General features: G+C 40.3%; 1 protein-coding gene across 4 annotated transcripts in view; it reads left to right on the top strand.

Moving 5' to 3' along the window:
- dpy19l3 (dpy-19 like C-mannosyltransferase 3) overlaps positions 1 to 23,385 on the top strand; it is a gene marked incomplete at its 5' end in the record, with an annotated part of 60,886 nt that overhangs the window by 5,602 nt on the left and 31,899 nt on the right. For 3 of the 4 annotated variants that reach the window (XM_081393108.1, XM_081393109.1, XM_081393110.1), the window contains 13 exons: positions 4,534 to 4,624; positions 7,254 to 7,375; positions 7,454 to 7,599; positions 8,055 to 8,178; positions 10,104 to 10,238; positions 10,322 to 10,453; positions 11,329 to 11,430; positions 11,637 to 11,710; positions 12,006 to 12,164; positions 12,954 to 13,076; positions 13,500 to 13,611; positions 14,808 to 14,864; positions 15,149 to 15,231. In XM_081393108.1, coding sequence (XP_081249234.1) covers positions 4,534 to 4,624; positions 7,254 to 7,375; positions 7,454 to 7,599; positions 8,055 to 8,178; positions 10,104 to 10,238; positions 10,322 to 10,453; positions 11,329 to 11,430; positions 11,637 to 11,710; positions 12,006 to 12,164; positions 12,954 to 13,076; positions 13,500 to 13,611; positions 14,808 to 14,864; positions 15,149 to 15,231 — 1,460 coding nt within the window. Of the gene's footprint in view, positions 1 to 3,655; positions 3,947 to 4,533; positions 4,625 to 7,253; positions 7,376 to 7,453; positions 7,600 to 8,054; positions 8,179 to 10,103; positions 10,239 to 10,321; positions 10,454 to 11,328; positions 11,431 to 11,636; positions 11,711 to 12,005; positions 12,165 to 12,953; positions 13,077 to 13,499; positions 13,612 to 14,807; positions 14,865 to 15,148; positions 15,232 to 23,385 lie in introns of those variants that run through there. The other variant, XM_081393107.1, reaches the window with a different exon arrangement.

Below are 23,385 nucleotides of genomic sequence, written 5' to 3'. Positions count from 1 at the left end.
ATTTATTTATTTATAGTGCCATGCAATTTGAGAGCCCTTTTTATTTTTTTATTTCAATGTGACCGTGGAACCAAGGCCTAGTTTTCATTTAGTGAAGCTAACAGCAGCCAAACCTGCTGCTTTTGTGCAAGCATTGAACATTTTTTGCTCAGATTATTTTTCTTCTCAGAACACAATGCATCTCAAAAATACTCTGATTGACAATGCACTACACTTCATAACACTAGACAGGAGCACTTTTATTTCAGAATGTGATGTCAGGATACTTTCCTCACTCTTTGAAGAATATTTAGTCTGAAGAGCATATTTAAAGGGCCCCTAATGGATTTTTGAAAATGACCTTTCATGTAGAGTGTAACATAGCTCTAAGTGAATGAAAACATCCTGCAAAGTTTTAAATCTGAAAGTGCACCGTATATAAAGTTATTGTCTTTCAAAAGTAAGAGTCGACTCTGAGTCAATTACATTTTTCAAAGGAGTCATAAGCCGTTTCGTTGTGACGTCAAGAGGAAACATTAGCATATTGCACGCGCAGACACCAGGGAAAACTTGAACGCCCTCAAACCTGGAGCTGATACCTGTGGATACTGGATAGCATCATGTCGAGCATAATGTATGCACTGTTATTGATACACTTTCCACATGTTCACCTCAATAAATTAGATAAATACTCGCAGTGCTCGCAAAATCGCCTGCCCGACGTCCCGGGGCTATTGTGTTTTCAAGTCGGGCTACCAAAATGCATAACCGGATCTGAAATAGTGTTCGCTTCAGTCTTGTTATAATCAGATTCAGCGCGTCTTCATTTTCAATCCGCAGCGGCACCGAGCAGAGCACATGTCAGAAACAGCGGACAGGGTGTGTGTGTTGTGTTCACCTGAGTCTCATTGGTCTGTCAATGTCAGAATATTTGAGATGACCAATCAAATCAAAGTTATAAACACAGAATCTGCGGAGCGCGAATTTGAGCAGAGCGAGCGACTCGCTTCAGTTTACGGTCAAGTTTCAGTAAACTAAACATTTCATATTTGACAGCTTTTTTAGGTCATAAATGTGAAACGAATGACAAAAATAATCAGACAAAAGAATATACTTTTGTTGAACTTTGCCATTTTGGAACTGAAAATAGGCCTATGTAACATGAGTAATAATTAGTTTACTGTCATTGTGAGGGAACATTAACAGAGCATTAACAAAGCCGTTTTCATGTTAGGCACACAAGATTAATAATGAATGTGTACATGTTGAGAATTAATTTACAATTTGTAGCCTTCAGTAAATTAAAAAAGTTCAGCTTTAGGAGGGGAAGAGACAGGGCAAGATGAGGAGACTGAGAGAAGAAGAAAGAGTGATGGATAAGAAGTGAGAGCAGGTATTGACGCATAATCTTCTGCCCGCTGACATTGTTTTAAAGCTATTTCTTATCCTTTTTTGTCCTTCAAACGTCTTGAAATGGACATATCAGAAAAATAAAAAAATTGAACCCCCCTAATAACCTTAAATGTAGGACCTCTTTGATTATAAAGCCCTGTATTAGGAAAAAGATCAATAATGAATGTGTACATACTGTGAATGAATTTAATAAACTTAGTTAGGCTACCTAGCTGTCTTAGTAGCTTTCAGTAAATGAACGCATCTGAGAAAATGATTCATAAATCAATCTATCAGTTGATCCTATGTTTACTTCACTTACAGACAAAAATGATATATCAGTCAAAGCTCAGCTTTAGGAGGGGAAGAGACAGAGCAAGAGAATAACAAAGAGAAAAGAGTGTCATGGAGATAAGGAGAGAAAAATGATCAGCTGCCCACTTACATGGTTTTAAAGCTATTGTTATCCAATTTTTTTGGCCTTCAAAACATCTTAAAATGCACATATGTAGATCAAAGAAATCAAAATTTGCCCCTGAACCCACCTGACCAGCCTACCTCACATTCGGGACCTCCGTGATGATAAAACCATGAGAACTCCGGTCAATTTTAACATTGAGCTCATTTTTTTGTACATTTGGAGTGCTGTCAATACAGAGAACAACGACAAAAATCGGTGTTGCCTACACCGAGTTATTCTATTTTTAAAATTTGCACCCTGTTGACTTCAATGGGGCAAGTACTAAACCTGCTTTTAGCCTCTTAACATCCTTGATGTGTCATTACAAGTGCACAGAAAATGTGAGTGATTCCTTCTGAGTGAACACGAGTGGATCTGACTGCAGTAGATGTAAAAGATATGTATAAAAATGATGTTATTTAAGCCAGCGCAAATACCTGTGTTTACATCCTGTTTTCGGGTGAAGTCCAAAGTAGTCGATTGCCGAGTTCACGCACATAGGTTTAGTACCTATGATCACGCGCGTGAACTCTTTCACATCTACATCCTGTTTACAGTACGGTACATTCTTCATCTAGGCTAAAGACGCAACATAAAGTTGACACTGTAAACAAATGGTTTCGAACCCAATTTCTGGAGGACACTAAACATTTTGGTTTTCTCCCTAATTAAACCCACCAGATTCAACTTGTTAATAGAGACTCCAAGCTCTAAATGGGGGCCAGATGAGGGAGACACTGCTGTAATAGTAATAATTATTTTTATAAATGAGACATAACAGTTATGCCTGGTTTATATAGTGCAGCACGTGGAATGCATAGCACAAAAGGTCATCTCAGGTTTAAAATTAAGTCAGAGTGCGACAGCAGTGGAAAAAGGAAACTCATGCACGCTGGCTGGTATTTATGACTTGCTTATGAGTCATCCTACTTTCATCTGCACTCTTGCTTTTCGGAACGTGACTGGAAGCTTCAGGGACTGGATGACCACAGCTTTTGTCCCCATATGTTTCTTTCATTCTTCGGTTGAAGAACGCCTCAAGTGAGCATTTGAGGAAGAGTGTGCTTTATTTGCAGGAAAATAAATCACCTGTTCTGTTTCAGAGGAAGACCTGTGGGAATGTGGTTAGCAGCTAATCAAATGTTACTGCAGAGAGCCTCTGTTAGAAACACAGATTCCATGTTATTTTTATAATCGTTTCCACTTTTTAATGGAAACCAGCGGTACATTTCACAGGGGCTTTGTAAATGTTCTCAGCAGGTGTTAGTGTTCCAGTATTTTAAGTTTTGTAATTGATGATATTGCCATGATTTTTGAACAATTTTGATTTTCCTCTGGGATGCCGAACTACAGCAGGAGACAGATGCTTTTGGGACTCTTCTAAATTCGTTGCGTGTGAAGTCATGTCCACAACGGTCTTGATTTCAAGCTGGACATTGTTCCATCGTTTGTTCAAACAACTGTTTTTGCAAATGCCCTTTTTTTTATGATGTTCCAAGCTTTTTTTCCCCCTTCTTTTTTATATATTTTTTCCCTGACTTTCAAGAGGTCACCAGTTGTGCGGCCCACATGCCTTTCCCCCTGTCTCAGCCCCTCTCTGATCACATGTAAAATGTTCCTCCGGCAGATTGCTGTTTGGTGGCGACTGGAGCTTAAAATGATCTCATGAGGTTTTGTTTTATTGTTTTAATACATGTGCTATGAAGTTTTTGGGCATGGAATTCTGGAAAGACCGATAAACAAAAGAGCTTGCGGTCTCAAACAGGGAAAGAGAGAGGGACATTCAGGAAAGACGGGAAAAACGTAGGATAATAGCCCTTGAGAATGAGGGTTCGTAGCAGGAGGAAGAGCAATTCGAATGATAATGTAGGGACTGCCCTGGATAGACCACCATTGCTAAACTTTGGGGCAAAAGACAATCCGAGGGATTACAAGAGTGGGCAGAGGGGCACAGAAGAGTGTCTAAAGCTTTCATGGAATCACATTTCTGGACAAAACTGTTGGCCGGCTGTTGTCATAGCAGCAGGATTACTGTTGGCAGGGGGTATTGGGCTGTTTCATGCATGGTGTGTTTATTCTATACACGAGAACCTGCTGTGGTTTTCACACTTAAAGGTAAGCAGAAGCAGGATCTGTCTTCATTTTTGTTGCAAGAATGTTGCTAAGAAATGTTGTCATTCTTCAGATGAATGCGTGCTCTTTGTGTAAAGACAAGCGGTATTGGTCATTTGTTCAGTTTTTGTTCAGTTGTGTTATCTCCATTGTGTTATGTTCTACAGTACCCTCATTATTATACTATTTTTTTTTTTTTTTCAAATCGACTCTTTGTGCTTGAGTTTTTCAGAAGAAAAAGGTTTAAGGCTGTTTTATCAAGAAAAATAAGTGTAACACATCTCTTCAAACCAAAACCAAATTTCATGCAATTCTAATCTCGAGGAGCATATGAATCTTTTTTTGTCGGGATGTTGTTTAGTTCTGAAAACTGCTTCCACTATAAAACTCCACCATATTTACAACACCTGTTTTTTTTCTTCCTCAAGGCTTTTATTGCGAATGAAATCTCAGTTTATTCTGGGCAGATAGCTGCACTGATTTCTTTTTCAGATGGGAAATGTATTTCATTTTGACACCATTTACTCCTGTTGTGCTTCTTGTCATAGTTCATTTTTACTGAATCTTATCCTCTCTTCTTGCATTTGTAGGAAGTCGAGCGTGAAATCTCCTTCCGGACAGAATGTGGCCTTTATTACTCCTACTACAAACAGATGTTGAAGGCCCCTTCTGTACAGCAAGGTACAGATATCTACTCACAAGATATATACGACTATACGATCACCCTTGCATAATGCCATCTTTCTGATAGAACACTGATGTTTTAAGGGATAAACTTAAAATTAAGTCATCATTTACCCACCCTGGTGTTGTTTTAATGCCATATGACCTTCTTTCTTTTATGGACCACAATGACTTTTGGACCACAACGGACCATTTAATGTGGTTTAGTGAAAAACAAACGTAAATTAAATGTGTTATTTAGAATTCTTGACCTTGGCCGTTCATCTTCTCTGCACGGCTGCATGACGTGTGTGCAGCAGTTCACTCCGTCGCGCCCAGAAAAAGCACACAGAAATCAAGATTAACAAAAATGAGACATGAAATAGGCCAACATCGAATGTACCTTATTCTCTGAGGTGAATATATCTGTTGTGTTCATCTTAACAAGGAGTTATTGTGTTCACATCTGTCAGACAAATGGAGTTGCGGTCTGGTGATATTGGACTCAGTGAAGAAGGTGCACAGATACTTTTTGCGGGGGAATTCTAGGTGTTGTATTTAATGTTGTGGTTTTTTATTTATCTTGAAATCTCACAAATTGTTTTTTTCTGAGCAAGAAGGAGTGAACGCAGCACTAATAGAGTCTTGCGAACGTGCACGGCGTGTAGCTGTGCACTGAGGACCAACGGCCAAGGTCAAGAATTTTGTTGAATAATACATAAAATTTCAGTTTGTTTTTCACTAAACCCTGTTTTATACCCCCAGAACACTTGGAATATGTGTGTTGCATGAGATCATTCTGTGATACATTTTGCAATTTTTTACAAATCTTGATGCTTCTATTCACTGTCATTCACTGCTATTATATGGATGAGCGCAAGGACACTTTCAAAAATTGTCCTTCTGTGGTCCATAAAAGAAAGAAAGTCAAATGCCAATAGACCAACAACAGGGTGAATAAATGATGACTTCATTTTCATTTTAGGGTGAACTATTCCTTTAAGTTCTTATTTATTTTTATTTTTTTTATGTAGTAATATTGCTCCTATAGGGCAATTATTATTTTATAATCACTGTCTGTAAGTGTAAAACATTTTCAAGTACCTATGATCCCATTTTCTTACTAACCCTAAGCTTTTTTTTTTTTTAGCTCTGTCCATAACAGCAAGTTTCTTGTACTTCGCTGTTTGCTTTCCATTATCACTTATGTAATCCGAGAGCTATCGAAGGAATGTCTCATTACGTAATCATATCAGTGTGACTGGTCTCAGAAAATGGAGAGGAAATGCACAACTTTGCTCTAAATGGTCTTTGCTCATGCTAATTGGCTTAACAGCCCCATTTTGAATGGATTTTCTTTGTGCTCCTACACTGAAAAACAAATATAATTAGGTCATTACCCATTGAGACTGAAATGGTAAGAACCGCAGTGATGCCAAAAGCTGTTCTCTAGACACCACTACAATTGGGCCTTTGGACTTGTAGTAATGTTCAGAGCATTGCTTTTGTATTAAGCAATCACTGAAATTGATTACTGTAAAATGTCACAGCTGTAGTATTATCTGTAGTAGTATAAAGAAAGTTGAGGTTGTTTTGAAATTTTGAAATCCACTTCCATTATTCCATTTAGTGGCAATTTCGGCCCACATTTACAATAGTGGAAACCTTTCAAATCGTTGTATTATTGTAAGTAAGTATTATCAAATTATTATTGTCTGCATAGGAGCTCTAATTATTATATAAGGCATACTGCTATACAAAGGAAAAATATACTAACTATACATTTTGTCAAAAAAGTATTTAAGACTGTTATAATATATCTGTGTTGTGACTGATGGGTTTGGCTCAACTATGGTCAGTTTGATACTGGAGCAATCAAAATAAATCCAAATAAGATGTTCTATATTGTAGTGTTGGTGTAGTTACTGTGTTTTGCCTTTGAAATGCTGCATAGTATCCACAGAAATATACTGTATTATATATACTGTATCATATTTACTATATACAAACATTTGAATAGTAGTGTATATATATATGTGTGTGTATATGTAAGTTTTATATGTGTATATGTAAGTAATAAGTATATATGCAAGTTTTAGGCACTCGTGTAAAATTGCTGTACAGTGAGAATACTTTCAAAAATAATGTCATAAATAGATTAATTAGATCAAATAACTTCTGTTAACTAAATCAAATCAGTATTTGGTGTGACCACCCTTTGCGTTTAAAACAGCTTTTGTCCAGGTACACTTGCACATAGTTTTTCTGGTAGCTTTGCAGGTATAAGTTTCTTCAAGCATCTTAGAGACGTTGCCGCAGTTGTGGTGATGATGAGATCAGATACTGGCTGTTGTCAGAGTCCTTGTGCATACAAAAATCTCACTGGATTATTACAATTAATAGCAAAAGGAATGTTTGGAAATGTAAACTGATATTTCCTACTGACACACTGTAGCAAAAGATATAAATAACTGACTTAAAATATTTTTTTTTGTGTGTGTGTGTGTGTGTGTGTGTGTGTGTGTGTGTGTGTGTGTGTGTGTGTGTGTGAAAACTAACGTGCCTAAGAGTTAAGACTGATTAAATTAGTTTTGAGTTCATGCTAAGTGTAAAAGTCAAAGTTTACTGGTGTTGTGTATGTTCACAGGTCTTTATGAGCTTATTCATGACAACACTACTGAATCCAAGAGGACAATAAACATCCTACAACGTATGAACATCTACCAGGAAGTGTTCCTTAGCATTTTGTACAGAATACTTCCCATCCAGGTGTTCAATCACTTCTGTTTTCTTAGTAAGTTGTATAGATCGTCTTGGGCTTTTCCAACCTGTGTGTTTGTTTTGCAGACCTACTTGGAGCCAATTTATTTCTACATCTACACAGTGTTTGCTTTGCAGACAGTGTATGTCTTCGCTCTCTTTATCACTAGCTGGTTACTCAGTGACTCATGGCTGGCTGGAGCCCTCAGTGGAGTCTGGTACATTCTGAACAGGTATGTGTGCGCTCAACAAGATGACAATCAATCTTTCATGCACACAAAACTCACCTTTGCAATCTGGTGTGAATAAATGCTTATTGTGATGCAGTGAGTATCTGTATTTAGGTAATTGTGAAAGCCGATATGTTTCTCTAAAATATGGTTTCAATCTCTCAAGGACATTTAGGGCTTTAGGATATTAGGATGTTCCCCCTGGAACAATCTCAGTATTTAAGAAGCCCGCTTTGAATGTTCAAAATAATAGAGATACAGATAGTCCACACCCCAAACTATTGTTTGAGTTGGCATGGAAGCTCAATCAAGAACAGCAATGTTTGGATCACAAACTCATGAATGACTTCTCTGCATTTTAAGCTGGAATTGTAGAACATATTGTAGCATTGAAAATTTGTTTTTCTTGTGCCTGTGTTTTTTCTTTGTGCTTGATTGCATTCTTCATTTGTGTACAGAGTGGACACCACTCGCGTGGAGTTTACCATCTCTCTAAGGGAGAACTGGTCAATACCTTTCTTTGCTCTTCAGGTGGCTGCCATAACCTGCTACTTAAGGCCACAGCTTAAACCTATTCACCAGGTAATCGTCTGTCCTCATAAATTTAGATGTCTATTCAGTAACCACTATCAAATGATATCCATTATTGATGGGAAGTCCAATTCTTTTTAGTGAATTTGTTCTTTCGAACAGTTAGTTTCTGGTTCAGAAAAAAAGTATTCAACGGTTCTTTCACATCATCACATACAGTAATGACGTTATTTATATGTAACGCTATCATCCCGGCAGGGAAAAAAATACAATCAGACACCCTGCATATACAATGCTTTGTATTAAAATTCATTTACATGTCTTGACTGAACTGTTTTTGCATGTTTTAATAAGATGTTGTTTGATATAACTAGCTGTACTATGCGTTTGATTTTAAAGAAACTTTCATTTCACTCGTTCAATGTGAGCTAGTCCTTGGTTCACACATGCTCATAGTATCAGCAGCTATGTCATTAGTTATCTACAATGCGATCAAGTCCGAGACTGTTCTCAGTTCAGTTTGCTGGTGACTCGACAACTGTTGCAACCATTGATTGGAACCAATTCTCGAGAACTGCTGTCACAGAGTATCAGCGTTCTGTTGACTGGAGAACTACTGCCTCCGGATCACTGTAATGTGAGATGGATCAAACACTGAAGTGTGTAATTTCTGCATCACTAGCTTCACCAAACAATTGCTGAACACTCACTCCCATCTCCCATTGGTTGGAAAAACAGAGAAGTAGGGTTGGTATCATTTGAATTTTAGCGATTCCAATTCCGATTCTGCTTCTCGATTCCCAGTTTCGATTCCCAGTTTCGATTCTCTCGATTTTTTTCGAGAGAAAAAAAGTCAAACATTTAGATATCAAACATAATGTATTTTGTCTTTTTGCAAAAATTTCTGTTGCAGCTGAATACCATGAACAAAAATCAACAGCCTAAAAACTACTAACTAATATTAATTTCTAACATTTTTAAAGACAAGTATACAGTCAAATAAATACAACTGAACAAAATTCAGAAATTGAACTCAAAGGCAAAATAACACTGCATAGTTTTCTTTTTTATAAATATAATAAAGATTAATCCTTATTAAGTTTACAAAAGGTATTCAGGTGAGATCCATGAGTGATTTTTCTTTTTCTTTTGTTGTTTGATTTACATTAATGGCACAGATGGCAGCAGGTTTATTAGGCTTCTGTCACTTTAAGACCTAATGCACGGATCCAATATACTGTTACACATGTTTTCTTTCTCAGTTGTTTACGTTCACTTAAGACATAACTGACTGTGTTTTCAAAGATATTTTGACATAATTTTGAGTATTTGTCCATTCAAGCGCAAAAAGAAACAAAAGAGAAATCAATTCAGTATTCGTGCACTATATTAAAGGTGGCTTTTTGTGTGCGCGCTCTGGATGTGCCCTGTGCAGATAACAGTGTGCAAGTGCAGTCGAGTTATCTTTCGCATCTTCTTGTGCTTGAATGGTTTAAAATCAATAAGCAGAATCTAAATTTTAATTTTATAACAAGTATCCGAAATTACCTACAAATTGCTTACATTAAGTCATTTCTAAATTAGGAAGAGAAAGTTTTAGAAAAATTACAAATGTAAATGTAAAGTAAATATAATCCAATCTAATAACTCGTCGGAAAAGACAGGGAAAATAAAAGGCAGTAAGTTGAGATAAATGTTTCTGACTGCTTGCTGCTGTGGAATAGTTTTTTGAAATATGAAATGGAGGTTAGCAATTTCAAGTGTATTTATGATATATTTACTCTGCTGAACACATATTTGTTCTCTCTCAGTATGTTCTCTCAGCACAGACTCTAATTGCTTTCCTGACATATGGTTTATCACTGAAAACATTCTCATTGTATGAGCTCTGAAGAAAGAAAAAGGTTTTTGTATGTTTGGTTGTCTGGGTGGTTAAAGTTGAACATCATTTTGCATTCATGTACTTTCAACCACAGAGGGTGGTGCTGTGGCTGGTGTTCGTCTCCACCTTCTGCTTCTGTTTGACATGGCAATTCAATCAGTTTGTCCTGCTGGTGCAGGCCCTTATAATCTTTACTTTGGATTGCCTGGACTTCTTCACAGCGGAACAGGTGATTCTCAAACACACATATTGGAGACCTTCCACCTTTTGGAGTTCATGTGAGGTTGGATATTCATTTCTTTCTCTCTGCAGGTGGTCTCTCTTTATCTGATGCAGGTGTTGAGTCTGTTATTGGTGTGGCTACTGCAGTTCTGCAATTCTATGATTCTGGGTTCTCTGGTGCTCAGCTTCATTGTCTCTGTTCTCTTCATCAAACACTTCCAGGTCAGTGTCCATCTCAGTACATGAATTTTAAAATAGTAAAAAAAAAAAAAAAAAAAATAGTAGGGGTATAACACCTCTATTTGTGATTCTAAGAACACATCATTACTCCTTTTATCTTGTATTTTGCATGAAATACCAGATAACACACACGCACACACACGCACACACACGCACACACACACACACGCACACACACGCACACACACACACACACACACACACACACACATAAATATATATATTATTAACATGCCTAAGACTTTTGCACAGTACTGTGTATGTGTATATATATATATATATATATATATATATATATATATATATATATATATATATATATATATTAATTATATATTATAATATTATATATTATATATATTTTAAAGATAAGCATGTAGGAGGTACAACATTGCTTATTTTTTTATTGAACTTAGTAAAAGATTTTTTAGTATTTCTAAAAGTCGAAATCATAATGGGTAACAATCTCTTTTAAATGGGTTACAAGTGTCAGTTGTGATTTCGACTTTTAAGCGGTGGAATAGAAAAATGACAGTTCTAGTATGTACAGTATGCACAAAATGTACGTGCAAAAAAGAATTACAGGCTCACTAATGTATTTTATCCTAATAATCCCATATGCTACATGATTACATTACAGGTCAAACACATTAGATGGAAACAATATCTAAATACAGCAGGCAAAATAGGGCTTTATACTAAAACAGTGTTTACTTGAAACACTTTATCACTTTTGTTTTTCTGTACGAACCTTATCTGTTTCCTAACATCCAATTCTGTTGTGATTGAAAGCAGAGGCTAAACATATTGTTGTTGTTTATTTATTAATACCTGCTGTGTACGTGTATGGCTTTCAGACGGGGTTAAAGACGGGCAGCTTTGTTATACGAGTAGGAAAACTGGCTCTTCACACACTCCTAGTCCTCACATTAACTTTCACCATCAATTATTCAGCCAAGGTGAGCTATGAATCGTGTTCTACATCGTCCACCCCGTCATTAATGATACAGTACAGCTTCTCTACCTGCTCCTCCTGAGACAAAGCTTTACGTTCACTCTCAATGTCTTTCTTCATATCTCATTCTCATAAAAACCCACATCCCCAATCTCATGAGACACTCACATGAATGACTTCATCCTTCACTCTCTCCATTTTAATTGACAGAAAATACTCCAACTGAAATCGGATGAGCACATCTTTAAATTCATAAAGGCCAAGTTTGGCTTCGGGGCAACGAGGTAAGTCTTTGGTCATCTCTTGTGGTGCTACATCTATGCCTTTATCATCAGTCAAATGCCATATCGTGGTGTCTTATTCAGAAGTGAGATCTACTCAGAGACGAGAGCGAGCCATTAATCCGCTGTGATTAAATGGGTTCGGCTCTGGTGAAAAAATAACATCTGGAACACAATATAATCTGCTCATCCATTAGATATTTATCACGCCGTTTCAGTTGATCAGTTGAATTGCTGCTCCCAATAATCTGTATAATACATATGCAGCCCACACTCCCTCCCTGCCTCTTTCTTTCAGAGACTTTGATGCCAGTCTCTATCTGTGCGAAGAGGCATTTGGCTTGTTGCCATTGGATACATTTGAGCGGTTGGCTGGCACTGTGCTGCTCTATCCATATCTGTGCACCCTCAGTGTGCTGTTCATCTTACTACTGCTGGTGGCACTCTCTAATCTCAGGTAAAACTACTGCATCGTTTTCTCTCTGTAGGAAACGCTCATGTGCACTACTGCAATGTGTGCTACACATTAATGAGACGTGTTTCTGGGAATTTAAATATTCTCGTTATGTTCACTTTTCTAATTAGAGCACAGAAATAGGCTGAAAAATGACCAATAGAGCAGTTATTATGGTTTCATAAACACCTTGAGCACAGGTCATAATGCTAATTTATAATTATAGTTATCAGTCTTTATTAGATGTGCTACATAATAATTCGACTCTAGATGTTTTTTTTTTTCATTAGGGCTTTTAAATGCATGTTATTAGTTCAAAGCTGATTTGCTGTTGCTTTAAGGGCTGCTTGGCCCTCTTTTTTGTTATCATTTCTTATCAGAATCACAGGAGCCCACAAACACCCAGAGGCTTTGCACCACACACACACACACACACACACACACACACACACACACACACACGATGTGTTTTCATGATTTGTGGAGACTTTCCGTAGTAATAATGAAACTGTATCTTCTATCCCCTTACACTAAACCTACCCATTACAGAAAACTTTCTGCAGTTTTACATTTTCAAAAAACATCACTTAGTATGATTTATAAGCTGTTTTCCTCATGGGTGACCAAAATATGTCCCTGCAAGGACAAGGATTTTGGATATTGCCATCTGTGTGTGTCCTGGTTTACATACTCAGAATAATGCCACTGATCTTAAGTGCCTTTAGGTTTTAATGCATGGTTGTATTATTTCTTTTTTTCCTGTCTTGTTTGATTCCTTATTCTTCATTCCAGCACAAATGGGTCAGGCCAAGCGAGCAGGGAGAACGAGGACAGGACCTTTAGTATGCGGCCGGACGTCGCTTACAATCTCTTGCACACCGTCTTCTTTGGCCTGCTCGCCTTTTCCACTATGAGGTAAACAACTTGGGAAAAAATTGTAAAGTTTTGTTGCTTTCATAGCACGTATCTCTTTCCCTCAATGCAAATATTTTCCTTCTGTATTTTCCTCACTCCGCCGTCTGTAATTTCATTCCCTGCTGCTGCCGCTATGGTGCATCTCAATTTCACCCTCTTCTCCGTTACCACTTTAATTCCCTGTCCCCTGCACCGCTTCTGCTTTGTGATCTTATTCATCTTATTAGTCCATTTGATAGTTCATTCAGAATTTTAATGATGAATGAATTATGGTTAAACATTGCGATATCGTTTCATAAAGTTTAGTTTGGTGTCAGAATAGTAATAGAGTTGAAAATGAATGCTATTTCAGTCTTTCGTGTTTGCAATGTGTTGTCTGAGCTTTAGAAAGCACCAATAGATTTCTATCTTTGCTGCTGGCAGAATGAAATATTTGTGGACTGGCCATATGTGTGCATTCACTGCCTTTGGGGTGTGTGGAAAGGAGGTGTGGACGTTGTATCTGAGAGTCCTCCACTGCAACACAAAAACCACGGTGAGATACTGAGATCTGACACACACACACACACACACACACACACACACACACACACACACACACACACACACACACACACACACACACACACACACACACACACACAGCAAATGATACTGGGACATTTATACACCAGCGTTCAAGAGTGCTCGCCAAGGCTGCCATTATTTGATCAGAAATACAAAAAAAAATGTTTTTGTTAATTAATAATATTATTACAATTTAAAATAACTTTTCTATTTTAATATACTTTAAAATGTAATTTATTCCTGTGATGGAAAAGCTGATTTTTCAGCATCATTACTCCAGTCTTCAGTGTCACATGATCCTTCAGAAATCATTCTAATATGCTGATTTACTGTTTAAGAAACATTTCTTCTTATTAGAGAGAGAGAGAGAGAGAGAGAGAGAGAGAGAGAGAGAGAGAGAGAGAGAGAGAGAGAGAGAGAGAGAGAGAGAGAGAGAGAGAGAGAGAGAGAGAGAGAGAGAAACTTTGAGATTATTTAAATGTAGTGCAGCAATTTTCAGAATTTTATTATAGTGTTTCTTGTTTTGGCTGGAAAGCTCACTGCTGACTTAGTGTTTTACCCCAAAGCATATGATACACTTTGCCCCACTGCTGTCATTTTTGAAAAAAAAAATGCTTCATTTAATAATTCATGGCCAGTCTTTAGCTGACAAATTACATTGTTTTATATATAGGTAATTTACCAACATATTTATATGAAAATAAATGTATTTTCTACGTTTTATACATGTTCATAATTTACATGAGACGGCATTCTAAATCATTTTAGCATAAAATACTGCTCACTTTTTCTTCGTATGCCTTAAGGGGGTAATACAGTTTGCCTAGTCTACCCCCTCTCCCCTATATTCAATAAAAGCAATAGCAAAATGCACGGGTCTGTAATTGAATCCATTGCATGTGTATAGAAGCCCACAAACCAAAGATACACTATGCATGTATAATTGGGAAGCTATAATGCTTAATGCTAGAAACTGATAATGAGTTTCAGTGAGGCATGATTTTCTTTCTCCTGCGTAAATATTCCCTTGTCCACGCAACTGAAAATTTAATTTCCCCACTAGGTGGCAATGTAGTTACAGCCCTCAAGCCTAAACAATTACATCCTGTTTCTTCCTATTTATGTAGATATTGATCCATTTATGTTATTAACCTGTTTCCACAGATGAGACTGATCAGATACTCTGTTCCAATTGTAATTCTGGTGTTTCTTTATTACAAGGTAAGACATTTTCAACTATGCTGTCATGTATCTATTTGCATAAATTGCTAAGCTGCCTGGGTGGCTGTACATCATAAATAGTCACGCAGGAATCCAAATGCACACAAATGGAATTCGTATCCCACTGTGTCTGCCATGCTTTCAGATATGAATTGTGCGAATTTGTGTATATGGATGTTTGATTATTGTGCTGTTTTGTTGATCATTGATTATTGTGAGTCATTCCCATTACAGCAGTCTCACACTTTCACTCCATCTCAATCGAGCTGTCTTTCTCTTGACAGTTCTGGCCCAGAATGATGGAGGAGATTTCTGAACTGAGAGAGTTTTATGACCCAGACACTGTGGAGCTAATGGAGTGGATCAGGTAAAACAGCAGTAATCTTCCTCTTACACGCGGCAAGCAAACACTCGCAGACAACCTGGGGTCTGAAACCTTAAGCCTGGAACACACCAAGCCGACGGTCTGCCGTTTTTGTGCGTCGGCCGACTAAGTTTTCTCAGTGTGTTCCGCACCGTCGGCAGAAATTGGTCCTGGTCAGCTTTTTTCTGGCCGATTCGACATGTTGATTCGGCGTCGAGCCGTCGGTGAAAGAGGGACTCTGATTGGCTGTTCAGCTTAGTGAATGAGTCAATGCACGAGAATAATAGCAAAACAGCGAGCAAAGAAGTCAAAATGGTACAGATAGAAGGCTGTTCTAATGTTACGTCATCTTACCTGAGTGTTCCTTGGCGATTATTTCAATATTAACACAAGCGGAGTGGAATAAAGAAAGTGTTTAGTAGGGGTGGTTAATCTGTCTGATTTCCCGATTCGATTAAGATTATTGAAGTCCCGATTCGATTACAGTCAATTTTCGATTATTAACGATTCTCGATTAGCGATTATTGATTTTCCATTTCACAATAGTAAACGAAAATACACTACAAAGTGATTGCAGTATTAAAAAAAGTCAGCTGCTGAATTACTTAACTCTTTTATTGAGTAACAACAACGCAAAGCACTGTGTCGTGTAGTTATAACTTCAGAATTATTTGTATGTAGCTTATGTTCTGTAGAACACAGAAATGAATACATCACACTGTTCGAACTAAACAATAACAAATCAATGAAAGGCTTATTTCCTTTAGGAAGTAGATCAGAACCAACATACTGTAGAAATTGGACAATTTTCTTCTAGAAAGACAAGGTGTTCAGGTGGAGGAAGACTGCAGGTTGCAGTCGAAACATGTCAAGGTAAAGAAAAAGTTTTTTTTCCACCTGAACACCTTGTCTTTCTAGAAGAAAATTGTCTAATTTAATCATTAAGAAGACAAAATGAACATTTTTGAACAACTTACTGTAGCTTCAATTAGTAACATACAAAGCCACTCTTATACACAACTAAATAATAAAGAGTTATGACTTGAAATGTTTGCTGTATACTGCAATCAAAAACAGCTTATACAAAAAAAGTGAATGAACATCTGCAGAGAGCACAGTCAAAATGTAACTTTTTGTGACTGAAATTGCACATATTGCAGTAAAACGTACGTATAACAGATCGGTTTACACAGTGTACTGATGTGAAAACTAAACAATACAGAAAGCAGCTCTCATACAAAAATACTAAATAGGTAACAATGAAATTGCCAATTTTACATACGTTAGCTTTTAACGAAGAAGGTGCCGTTCGAATTTGGCGCCCAGCCATCATGAGTCTGTTATGTGCACGCCACAGACTGTCCGCGCACTGCACGTCCGCTTATATATCCGCCTTTTGCGTTCCGTCAATATTACGTTATTAGAAAAAAAAAATATATATATATTTTTTAGAAAATCGATTTTTTGACATTTGTGAATCGATTCAGAATTGTCCACGTCCGCATCGCGATGCATCGAAGAATCGTTTTTTTTCCCCACCCCTAGTGTTTAGCAGGATTGATAACGGTAAGCACGTACTGCTTTGTTTATGGTTTGTGTATCTGCAGCCTGCAGCGTCGGTTTCCATTTTTGAATGACGAATATAGATGAATATATCTTCAGAAATAGACAGTTGTCTCATTTACACGCAGGCCCAAAACACGCATTCTAGCTGACAGTCCGCTGTAGTTCTCTCGGTGTGTTCAAGTGTAGCTTTTTTCGCAGGCGACGCGAGGCGACAACACAGTCACTGAGAACAGTCACTTTTGTCACTGAGTCGAAGATGGCGCCGGTGTGCATGGCTAGCCGTCTGTCTCTGTCTCGTCTGCTTAGTTTGCTGTTTGCTATCGCCCTATTTATCTGTACATACTGTCAAGATGTCTTTGCTTTGCTCGTTTATGATCGCCACACACTTTTCAACATTCAAATATCTGCTGATATATTGTCTGAAAGACATGATTTGGGAGACCGCTGGACCTCGAGGCTTCCTCCTTTGCTGTCAGATCTACCTGAGCACCTGCGCCGTTCACCTGTTGTTCTTCCCCGTAAGAAACGCTACAGGCGACGCTGAAAACGCAGAGGTTTGCTGGCCAGATTCAAGGCTGTGTGACATGTCCTGATGGACGCTACATTCCTGCTGCCGGGCGCTTACTGGGGATGAGAGACCGCTGGCTCCGTCCCATTTTCCCTGGCTCACGGGTTATTTCCGAGGCCCACCTGCTGACGGCACCATCTTCTCCCATGCGGTCTCGGATCCACCGAGGTGGTGTGGACTTTTCGAACCTCCGCCCGCTAGATTGTGCGGCGCCTCCAGCCAATGAGGATCAAACTCTTCGCCTGGCATTGTTTAATGCTAGATCGCTAGCCAACAAGAATTTTCTCCTCAATGACTTCTTCACTTCTCGTGAGTTGGACTTTATGTTCTTAGCAGAAACCTGGCTTCATGATGGCGAGCTCACGCCTTTCTCTGAACTTCTTCCTCCCTGATGTGGCTTCTTCAGCTCCCCTCGGATCACAGGTAGAGGTGGCGGACTAGCCTTGTTTAAGTGTGCTTTTCAGTGTCGGGAGATTCCGTTTGACAGCTGCTCTAGCTTTGAGCTGCAGCTGTTTGAGACAAATCTTCCAGTGATTGTATTATGTGCAGTGGTGTATCGACCTCCAAAGTTTAACAAGGATTTTATTCAGGACTTTGCTGGCTTTGTGGCTGGGATTGCTTTAAAATATGATCGCTTTTTAATCGTTGGTGATTTTAATATACATGTGTGCTGCGAATCCAGACCTATGTCTAAGGATTTTCTTAATCTTATTGACTCTTTTAATCTTATGCAGTCGGTCACTGGCCTGACACACGAAAAAGGACATACTTTGGACCTCGTACTGTCATATGGCTTAGATGTTGCCATTAGTGAAATATGTGACACTTGTATGTCGGATCATCTACCCATTGTATTTACTATAGTTGTCCTCTGCTCGGACACTTCGACTGTTGCTCCCGCACACAGTGTGCATGCAATTAACCCTCTAACTGCCTCACAGTTTTCTGCTGCCTTTAAAGACTCAGTGCTGTACAATCTTGAAGTTTGTAATCTTTATGTGGAGGAACTCACCAACCTCTTTGACTCTACTTGTACTGAGATACTTGACTCTGTTTCTCCACTGAGGGAGAAAAGCACTAAAGCGATAACAGAACCTTGGCTAAATGACCATACCCGCTCTCTCAGACGTGCCTGCAAAACAGCTGAGAGAAAGTGGAAAAAGGACTAACTTCAAGTGTGATTTCAAATTTTAAAGGACACATTACCAGGGAGCAGTTAAATCTGCTAAAACTCATTTTTTTTTATCTCACCTGGTTGCTAATAACACCCGGAGGCCTCATGTTCTTTTTAAAGTGTTTAACTCTCTTGTTAACCCTTGTGAAACTGACTGTGCTGTGCCATCCACATTGTTGTGTGAAAACTTCCTGAAACACTTCATAGATAAAATTGCTGGCCTGAGCTTTTCATCCCCTGCTTTTACTAGTGACCCCTCTGTTCCTCCTTTATGCCCAGCTGTCTTCCAGCAGTTTGAGCCAGTTACATTACACGTTCACTCTGACGTAGTTAAGCAGCTTCGCCCTGCAAACTGCCGGTTGGACAGTATCCCTGCCCGCTTACTTAAAGATGTCTTTAACACTGTTGGGTCCAGTATTTTATCTTTGGTTAACGCATCTCTCAGCTCAGGGTGTGTTCCAGCTTCTTTTAAACATGCTGTTGTGCAACCACTCTTAAAAAAGAAAAATCTGGATCCTTCAGTTTTGTCTAATTTTAGACCTATTTCTAAACTTCCCTTTTTATCTAAAGTCTTGGAGAAGGTAGTTTTTAATCAACTTCAATCATTTTTAGATGATTTTAGTATTTATGAAAAGTTCCAGTCTGGTTTTAAACCCCACCACAGTACTGAAGCTGCCCTTCTAAGAGTCTATAACGACCTTCTCTTAGCGGTTGACTCAGGAAAATCTGCTGTTTTAGGGCTCTTAGATTTGACTTCTGCCTTTGACACTGTCAACCACTCTATCCTCTTATCCCGACTCAAACAAAGTGTTGGTATTACGGGAATAGCCCTAAAATGGTTTGAATCTTATTTGTCAGATAGGAGTTTTGCTGTCTACCTTGGGAATTGTTCTTCATCTGCTGCCCCTCTTTCATGTGGGGTACCCCAAGGTTCCATTTTGGGACCCATGCTCTTTTCTCTGTACATGCTGCCCTTAGGGTCCATTTTTAAAAAACATAACATTTCTTTCCACTGTTTTGCAGACGATGTACAAATCTATTTGCCTGCAAAAAACAATGAGAAGGACACTGTCCAGCCTTTGTTGAACTGCTTGAGTGATCTCAAAATTTGGTTGGATCAGAATGATAATAAGACTGATATTGTTGTGTTTGGTCGTGCTGTACATTTTAGTGCCTGTGTAGATGCTGTTGGTACTTAAGGTTCCCATATTCAACCTTTTACCAAGAATTTGGGTGTGATTTTTGACAGTGCTTTTAAATTTGATGAACAGATTAGTTCTGTTGTTAAAACTAACTTCTTCCAGCTGAGACTTTTGGCTAAGGTCAAGCCCTACCTGCTACACAAAGACTTTGAAAGAGTCATACATGCATTCATTACGTCCCGTTTAGACTACTGTAACTCTTTGTATGTTGGATTGGATCAGTCATCCCTTCGTCGGTTACAGTTAGTCCAGAACGCAGCAGCTCGACTTTTAACCGGGACCAAAAAGCGTGACCATATTACACCGGTTTTAGCCACGCTTCACTGGCTTATCGGAGCTTTTACATGTCCACACATCTGTCAAAGCACTGAGGTCTTCCAATCAGATGCTCCTCGATGTGCCCAGATCCAGGTTAAAAAACAAAGGTGACCGAGCCTTTGCAGTGGCTGCTCCAAACCTCTGGAATAGTCTACCTATTAATGTAAGAAAAGCTCGGACCATTGAAACATTCAAGTCCTTTCTTAAGACCCATTACTATGCAGTGGCTTTCAATTCAAGTTGAGCTTTGATATCTTGACCTTTTTCTAATGTTGATTATTTTGTATTGTAGATTTCTTTGATTTTGGACCTTGTTAAGCACTTTGGTCAACTATGGTTGTTATTAAATGTGCTATATGTGAACAGTCACGGAAAGTAGGGACACAAGTCGGTTCTGGGGCATTTTGAGTTATTCACATATTCTGAAAGTGTAGTATTCAAGCTTTCCAACGATGTATAACATGGAAATCTGATAATATTTGGAGAAGTTGTGACCATTTGAAGGTAGGCACTCAAAAAAACTGAAATGGTAGAAATCTGCTTCTAAAGATTGGCAAGTTCTCACGCTTCTGGGAATGACAATAGGGCTCATTTACATCTCATTTAGATAAGTCATACCCCCTGTAAAGCTCCCCCGTCTCCCCCTCCCCCCTGAATGTACCAATTCTACAAATTCTCTAAATAAAACATCTCCAGTTAACTGGCAGAGCATTCATTTAGTTCGTTTTTTAAATAAGATACTAGCGCTGAAATGTGTTTTTTTTTTTTTTTTTTAATCAAGTGATCAAAGTGCTCGTTGCTGCTGCGATCAGTGGCGCAGATACAGTGTTTACTCGTGTGGCTCGCGCGCACACTGCATTGTATTCACTCGACGCGCGTTTCAATCCGTTGCGGATACTCTCTATTTGTTCTGTTGAAATAACAAAATAATTCAAACGTTTGCATGTCCCTGCTTGATATACAACCACTGATGAACATAATCGTTTTGAAGAGAGAAAAAAAACTATATGAGAAAAAAAAAAAAAACTTATTCAAGGGCGGATTCGAACGCTCTACCACTGTACCATTCATATGCACGTTGACTCCATTGGCGGATCTATGTGTTCACACTGACAACATGTATTAGGCTACATTTCATTAAATGACAAATTAAACCCCATTTTAACCCCATGTAAGCTACTATTTAAATCGATTGCTGGACATCGTAATGTTATTGGCGTCCATCTTCATTGAATTTTGAAATCAGATAGAGCCGGCCCGAGCGCTGCATAATATTTTATGTAAATTTGCAAATAAATTTGAACTGAACTGAACAGTCGGCTTTCATCAGCGCTAGTTCGTCGGCTTGGTGTGTTCCTTGCTTTAGACCACCCTCACTAGCCACCATTGGCATAGTGAGGGGTATTCAATCACTGGCACGGATAAGAGTGAGAGTGTCAGGGTTTTACAGAGGATGCAGACAAGATGGTAAGGTTAATAGTTTATTTTCAGGGAGTGTGGAGATGCAGACAGATGGTGAGTAACAGAAACACAGAATAACAGTGGATGCTTAGCTGGTTGGTAATGTCCTTGTCTTTCTTTCTCTTTGCAGATGATGTCGGGCTGAAGGCAGAACAGGATGGCAGGCAGGACGGATTGGAGAGGATGAAATGACAGGTAGGAATCCAGGTAAGTGTTCGGAAGTCTGTGGGTCATGTGAACATCGACGAGACCAGACAAGGAGTGAAGGGAGAGTGCTGAATATAAAGGGTGGTTAATGAGGGAGTGCAGGTGATGATGATTGGTGATTGGGTGAGTGAGTGCAGGTGTGCGCCATGGAGGATTCTGGGGAATGAAGTGCACACACAGATGAAGGCTGAAGAACGTGACCGTGACATTACTCCCCCCTCCCGTAAGGCGCGTCCCGCGCCGAAGAAGGCAGCATACGGGAGGGGGGGTGGGCACCCTGGAGTCCGTGACGGGAAGGTGGAGCAGGTTCAGGAGTACGGACTCCAGGATGGTGGCAGGACAGACAGAGGAGGTGATCAGGACGGTGCAGGCTGAGCAGGGAACCAAGGTGAAGCAGACTGATCAGGGGACCATGGTGATACAGGCTGAGCAGGGGACCATGGCGGTAAGGACCTTTCTGGTGGCCATGGCGGTGCGGACCCTTCGGGTGGCCATGGCGGAGAGGACTCTTCGGGTGGCCATGGCGGTGAGGACCCTTCGGGTGGCCATGGCGGAGAAGAACCTTCGGGTGGCCATGGCGGAGAAGACCCTTCGGGTGGCCACGGCGGTGAGGACCCTTCAGGTGGCCATGGCGGAGACGACTGATAGCCCCCCCCCCAAAATTCCTTTGGGGAAATATCAGGCTTTAACACTGGACTGGAAGAGGCAGGGGGCGAAAGCGGCTCTGGGCTGGACAGGACCAGTGATGAAGGCGGCTCTGGACTGGACAGGACCAGCGGCGAAGAGGACTCTGAGCTGGACAAGACCAGCGGCGAAGAGGGCTTGGAGCTGGACTGGTCCAGCGGCGAGGAGGGCTCTGAGCTGGACAGGACCAGCGGCGAGGAGGGCTCTGAGCTGGGCGGAACCAGCGGCGAAGAGGGCTGTGAGCTGGGCGGAACCAGCGGCGAAGAGGGCTCTGAGCTGGGCAGCGATGAGGGCTCTGAGCTGGGCAGCGATGAGGGCTCTGAGCTGGGCAGCGATGAGGGCTCTGTGCTGGGCAGCGATGAGGGCTCTGTGCTGGGCAGCGATGAGGGCTCTGTGCTGGGCAGCGATGAGGGCTCTGTGCTGGGCAGCGATGAGGGCTCTGTGCTGGGCAGCGATGAGGGCTCTGTGCTGGACGGGACCAGCGGTGAAGGGGGCTCTGTGCTGGACGGGACCAGCGGTGAAGGCTCTGTGCTAGGCTCTGTGCTGGACGGGACCAGCGGTGAAAAGGGCTCTGTGCTGGACGGGACCAGCGGTGAAGAGGGCTCTGTGCTGGACGGGACCAGCGGTGAAAAGGGCTCTGTGCTGGACGGGACCAGCGGTGAAGAGGGCTCTGTGCTGGACGGGACCAGCGGCGAAGAAGGCTCTGTGCTGGACGGGACCAGCGATGAGGGCTTTGAGCTGGACGGGACCAGCGATGAGGGCTTTGAGCTGGACGGGACCAGCGATGAGGGCTTTGAGCTGGACGGGACCAGCGATGAGGGCTTTGAGCTGGACGGGACCAGCGATGAGGGCTTTGAGCTGGACGGGACCAGCGATGAGGGCTTTGAGCTGGACGGGACCAGCGATGAGGGCTTTGAGCTGGACGGGACCAGCGATGAGGGCTTTGAGCTGGACGGGACCAGCGATGAAGAGGGATT

The sequence above is a fragment of the Scardinius erythrophthalmus genome (genome assembly GCF_964197995.2).
Source record: "Scardinius erythrophthalmus genome assembly, chromosome: 2".
Lineage (NCBI taxonomy): Eukaryota > Metazoa > Chordata > Actinopteri > Cypriniformes > Leuciscidae > Scardinius > Scardinius erythrophthalmus.
This window is presented reverse-complemented; position numbering and strand designations above follow the sequence as displayed.